This window comes from Condylura cristata, unplaced genomic scaffold, assembly GCF_000260355.1.
Source record: "Condylura cristata isolate star-nosed mole 26May11 unplaced genomic scaffold, ConCri1.0 scaffold00007, whole genome shotgun sequence".
Taxonomy (NCBI): Eukaryota; Metazoa; Chordata; class Mammalia; order Eulipotyphla; family Talpidae; genus Condylura; species Condylura cristata.
The window spans coordinates 36,359,351-36,365,880 of NW_004567108.1; the positions used below are offsets into that span (position 1 = coordinate 36,359,351).

At 39.4% G+C, this 6,530-nt stretch overlaps 1 protein-coding gene across 1 annotated transcript in view; it reads right to left on the minus strand.

The window, feature by feature from the left end:
• LOC101627378 overlaps positions 1 to 3,194 on the minus strand; it is a 45,558-nt gene extending 42,364 nt beyond the window's left edge. The window contains 1 exon segment of the mRNA XM_012721765.1: positions 3,013 to 3,194. Within this exon segment, the coding sequence (XP_012577219.1) occupies positions 3,013 to 3,194 (182 nt within the window).
• Positions 3,195 to 6,530: the final 3,336 nt, after the last annotated feature.

Below are 6,530 nucleotides of genomic sequence, written 5' to 3' on the forward strand. Positions count from 1 at the left end.
AAAAAAAAAAAAAAGCAGGGGCTTAGAAAGTTTGGGGCTGGTAAATATCTGCAGCTTCTGGGAGAGTGGTGTGCCCAGAAAGGAGAGGGAAGGTCTAGGCTCCCTCCTGCATACCTTGCTCTATGCCCCTCTTCCATCTGGCTGATCAGTTGTGTCCTTTAATACCCTTTAATAAACCAGTAGGCACCCACATTTTTCCAGAGTTCTATGAGCCACCCTAGCAAATAAGCTGAACCCAAGGAGGGGACCATGGAAACCAGTTACTCACAAGCTGTTGAATAGCCTGGACTTGTGATTGGCATGCATGGGGTGATGTACTGTAGAACTGAACACTTAACAAGTGGAATCTGATGCTATCACCAGATAGATAAGGTCAGGACTGAATTAAATTGGACACATAGTCAGTGGTGCAAAGAATTGCTTGGGGGTGAGGGAAAGAATCTCTATAAATGTGGTGACCAGGTCTATCAGAAGTGAGGTGCTCAGTGTAACTATTAAGAGGACACACAATGGAGAGAGAAACCCAGAAGGGAAGAATAACAGGTTACTCCTGAGTTTTCTCTTTCTATCCTACAAAATCTTGGTAGGTTTTTAGTTGTTTCTATGTCACAAAATTTGGAGTTATAACATAGCTGTGTAACAAGAAAACTATCAGAGAACTATTTCAATGGCAAGGTACATCTAGCCTTGTGTTCTGGAGCCCATTCTCAGAAGTTAGAATAATTCCATATATCCTTGTACCCTTTCAAAAATTTGTAAGGACATCTAATTTGTTATCCATGGCACCATTTTTTTTCTTTTTCTTTTTTTTTTCATGGAACCATTTCTTAAAATCCTTTTCCCTCACATAGCACTGTGTTTTAAATTTTCCCCCATTCCTTGCCTTCTATGTCAATATTCTAATATAATAAGGCCTAGCTATGTGGCCGCAGGAATATGAAGCAGGTTACATGAAAGTTATAAGAAAGGAAAACAGGTGAATAATACTCTTGCAGGAATAATTTTTATCCTTATTACACTTTATGTTTCTTATCTCTTTCTTCACTGTCTCTTTTCCCTGAAGAAACATATTCAGATTTACTCAGTATAACATTCCAGTTACCGCTCCATCATTCTTTCTTTTACTATCATCTTCTTGAAAGGAATGTGTACACTAATTTTTCACATTCCATTTACTTCTCAGCCCATTGCAAAATGGCTTCTTCCCTCACATATGTATCAAATTCCTCTAAGATCAGCAAATGATCAGCAAATCACTACATTCAGTGAACTCTCTTAATATTGCCTCTTGGAAACTTTTCCTATACCTAGTTAAAGAATCAAAATAGCCAACAACTGCAAGGAAGCATCCTATTGCCACTAGCATTTTATTAGAAAATCAGCTACTGGCTTGAAAAATGGTAGATTCATTCTTTATAATTTACATGTTGTGGGATTTAGATTTAAAATTCTAAATATATTGGCAATATATTATATATCACTGTTACAATAAATGCCATTCCACAAACATCTTTTTCAAATATAATGATTTTTCTATTATATATTTTTTTATATTCATATTATCATGAAAAATTATACAAAGATCAGTGCCCTCCCTGGTGGCACAACAGGTTAAAGCACAGCACTATGAAGCTATCATAGCCATTGCAGCATGAGTTCAATCCTTAGCCTGGGAGGTGACCCACACAGTGTGGCAGACACCCTGTGACCCCTTAGCAAAGTATTTCACACTTGATCTGCCTGCTCTGCTCCCCACTCTGTTTCTGGTGAATTCTCTTAAACCCTGTGCCTTTGCCCTGTACCCCAGTTCTTGTGTAAATAAGTAAATCTTTTAAAAAATTATACAAAGATCATATCTTTTAAAATTAGAAAGGAAACAGATCTATCAATTCCTGTCTCAACTTGCAATTTGACACATAAAGAAAATACAGAATTGAAGATAAAAATCTAATGGAATCTGAGAGTTAGGTTGCAGGGGACAATGTCTGCTATTATTGGGATTTATTACAATCTATACAATCTATGGTTTCAGAGTAGTTGGGACAGTTGAGAAGAAAGAGCCTCTTGGATGAGTTTTCAGGGATACCTTCTGAAATTGCTTGATAGCATTAGGCAACCTAGGAGCTGCTGCATCTTCTGTATTCAGAAATCACGAGATCCATAACAACACTGCCACTGCCACAATCAAGATTCTAAAATCATGAGGCTGCCACACCATGACCACACACACACAAATGGAAAGGATGCCACAATGCCACTTCCCAAACCCCTCAAAGTTCTTGAGTGGATACTCGGCTCCTATCCTTCCAAACTGTGATCACCACCAGCAGCAGCAGAAAGGTAGCTACATCCCTCATTGCCAATTCTCAAGTCCTGTGTGAATGTTTCTATCTGCTCTGCACCTGAGGTAGGTAGACATTTCTTTAAAATTTAGGTAACACTGTTTTACAACACTGTACATGACTCAGAGGTACAGGATCACACTTCTTCAGATGTATCAACACAGCCACCCCAGAGGCACCTGCAGTCCTACACCCTGATCCCCAAACTCCCTTCACTCCCTCCTATGGTACCCTGACTCCCGCAGTCAGAGTTCTAAGGTTTGTTATTGGTTTGGTTTCATTAGAAACATTTGATTTGTCTATAATCAAATGTAAGTAAAAATATCTGATATTTGTCTTTTTCCTTGTGACTTATTTTGATTAGCATAGTCCCCGCCCCGCCCCAGTTCCATCCATATTATAACAAATGGCAAATGTTTATTTCCTTTTTTTTTATTTTGTAGCTGAGTAGTATTCCATTGTATATATAAACCACATCTTCTTAATCCTCTCCCCTGTGCTTGGACACTTAGTTTCCATAACTTAGTAATTGTAATCAGTGCTGTGGTGAACACAGGATGCACACAACCTCTCTAGATGTGTGCTTAGCATTCTTTGTGTAGACACCTGGATGTGGAATTGCTGAATCACTTGGTAAGTCTATTTTTCATATCTGGAGAAATCTCCATACTGTTTTGTATGGTTGTTGACCAGTCTGAATTCCCACCAACAGTGTATGCGACGTCCTTTTTTTGCCACAACCTTGATAACACTTGCTGTTTCTGGTCTTAGACATGGATTATTCTCACAAGCATGAAATGGTATCTCACTGTAGTTCTGATTTGCAGTTCCCTGATCATAAGTGATGAGCATTTTCCCGTGTCTAGATATCTTCTTTAGAGAATTTCCTACTTAGCTCTCCTGTCCATTTTTGGATTGGGTTCTTTGTTTCCTTTCATTGAATTATATGGGTTGAGTTCTTGCAGCTCTTGCAGATCAGCTCTTTCTTAGATATATGGGGTGCAATTTTTTCCCCATTCAGTAAGGTGGCTTTTTGGCTTTGATTTCCCCCTTATCTTCTTAGCTACCCCAGCAGGATGAGATGGAAATGATTTCCAGAAAGTGATTGGTTGTGGTGGTACAGGGTCACAGCTCCCTTGCTGGATGCCAGCAGACTGGACAAGAGTCAGGGAGCCCCAGGCAAAGCCAACAAGTCTTTAAGAGCATCAGGAAGCAAGAAATACAGGGAGCAACAACTGTTTTAGCAGCAACAGTTGCCACAGCAGGGTCCCTGGGCGGGTCACAGCATCAGAGGCTCCAGGGTGGCCAGGTGGCCCCAGGCAGCCTCTCCATCCTCTTGGGCACCTTGGCCAGGCAGCAGCATCAAAACAGCAGTGGCAGTGCTCCCCCAGGAGCCCTATTAGATTGCATATAATTTACACAAAGCTAGCATGAGGCCAAGTATATGCCTAGAGGAAAACTATACATCTAGGTTAGGTTAGGTTAGGTTAGGTTTGTTATGCTATGTTATGTTATGCTATGTTATGTTATGTAATGTTATGGTATGTTGTGTGTTGTGGTGTGTTGTGTGTTGTGGTGTGTTGTGATGTGATGTTGTGATGTTATGTTATGTTATGTTGTTATGTTATGTTGTTATAGTATGATGCTATGCCAATGCCATGCCCATGCCATACCATGCCATGCCATGCCATGCTATGCCATGCTATGCTATGCTATGTTATTCCACACTCAGATTATATCCCAAGGTTACATGTTATCTATGGGCAGAGAAAAGGGCCCCAAGATTTTTTTTTTAATTTACCCTATGGGTGAGATGTCAAATGGGTTTGTATGTGTGTGTGTTTATATGTATGTATTGGTTAAATATCAAGTGTCAGAAGAAGCACTAATCTACACATGAACAAATTCTAGTTAAAATGCTATTTAAAAAAAATAGTAATAGAGATTCCTTTACATGGATTAATTCCTTATTATTAAGAAAGTATCAGACCCCAAGGAATGGAAGTTTCACATCAGACATTAGATTACTTACTCAGTAGAAAAACATTGTTAGAGACCAATGGAACCCTTTTTAGAGCTAGGAGAAGAAAGGCGTTGAATGTGGCACATGGCACATGGCTAACATCAAGTTCATTTTTTTCATGATGAAATTAGAGAAGGTGCATTTATAATTAAGTAAAATAAAATTCTCCCCCTCTCAATAATGAGTGAGAAATTACTGTGGAAACACTTTGGTGAATTAGGGTAATAAACACAGCTGCTTTGATGCCTTTAATGCAGGTGTGCATTTTAGCAATGCTAATGACATTCACTGAACCAGACAAGGAGAGTTCCTCTCTGAGTGGAGTGGCGTGGAAAGAAATCTATGCTCTCAAGGTTTTCTACAATAAAGGCAATTGAACATGGCATGTTTCACATCACCATTTAATGCCAAATGAACTGGAGTGAGGCCATCTATTGAGCTCCTTCTACAGTCCATGTTGAATAAGGGGCCTAGGTGGTTTTCTTCATTACATCATCACAAGAACTCTGGCCAGCTAGCATTTTTACTATTTATATCTTTCTATAAATGAAAACCCTTAGGATCATAAAGAATAATTTATCTAAGATCACAGAGACAGTAAGATAGGGAGACATTTCAAATGCAGGTATGTCTGAATCTATGGTGGAAACACGCTGGCTTTGCTTGTCCAGCATTCTCAGCTGCTGTTGTGGTTTGTCTGGGTTGACTCTGCTGCTCCCAGGGAGCATGATCGATCATGTCATTATGTTCTCCAAGGCACAGGCCAGGGGTATCATGTGACAAATTCACAGCCTATCAGAGGGAATTGCCTGTTTTTATTTTTCTAGAGAAAATGAAACAGGGACTTTTCTCTCTTCTGCTATACGAGGTTTAAGAGGTTACTAGTCGATAGTGACTAGTAACCTCTTGTCACCAAAAGGAGCCAGAGACACTGAATGAGGGCATCTCATCAGAAAGCAGAGGTGAGACAGTCTATTTAACACAGACGGCAAAGCTGTATTCTTTCCACTGAGTAACACTGTTTCAAATATAAGAGAAGAAACAACTTCCAAAAGGAAATAAAAGATTTAAAATAATTAAATACATAATTCTGTTTATTATATATTCTCTAATTTACCAGCAAAAGTAGTTATTAAAATTATTTTTAAATATCTTGATTAAGAAAGATTTGAATCATTTTGTGGTAAATTACTCGAGCATGCCAAAAGGTCTTACTGGGAAATATCTCAACCATCTATTATATGTCAATAATAGCTTACCTCTTAGCATTGTATTCTGTATACCTCCTTCATAGCTGATAATAAATGACATGAATTAAGAGGCTTTGTAACTAAGAAATAATCCATAAATATATTTCTTTAAAATTATTTCTAAGAATCAAATGGCTTGGCAATTATAATATTTCTGCACAGAATGTGGCTCAAAATCATAGATTACTAAGAATAAGCAAGAGATAGTAGCTTTTTTAGTGGAGAAGAGAGGGTCTAGGGTATTGGCTCCTTCTTACTCAATTTAATTATTATCCTAGGAAGCAGGGAGCCCTCACAAATAACTCAAATGAGAGATGATAGTGGCTTGGATCCATATGAGAACAGTGGAGGAGGTGAGGGATAGGTGGATACTGGACATATCTTGGTGGCAGTATCAAGACTGCCTATAATATGAAGATGGACAAAGAAGAGTCAAAGGTCATGCTACAGTCTGAAGGCTAGAACTCTTAATCATCTAGGCTACTTCAGAGAATGAAAGGTTTCTAATTCATGGGTAAATATGTGTTATTCCTGGAATCCACTGGCTCTGTAGAGAGTGGTAAAGAATATTCCTTCATCTCCAGTGGCTTCTAATATTCTGTGGGTAGATGAAGTTTGCTCAGGTTTTTGTACCACTGGCCCCTGTGGCTATCACCTGCAGCCTTGACTTCAGGAGGCACCTGGAAGTGTGGTTGAGGGGTATGTGTGCCTGGTGGTGGACACCTGTGGTGTGTGTGGGCATGTGTAGGTGGGCACACCTGAGTTGAGAGACTGTACATATAAGGAAAGTATCACAGAGGACTGCCAGAGAGCTGCCACAAGAGGAAGAGACCATGCACGGAAGGCCAGAAAGCCCAGAGAGTAAAGGGGGCTAGGAAGCTTCCCAGCCTGCCTCATTACAAGTGGTATAGAAAG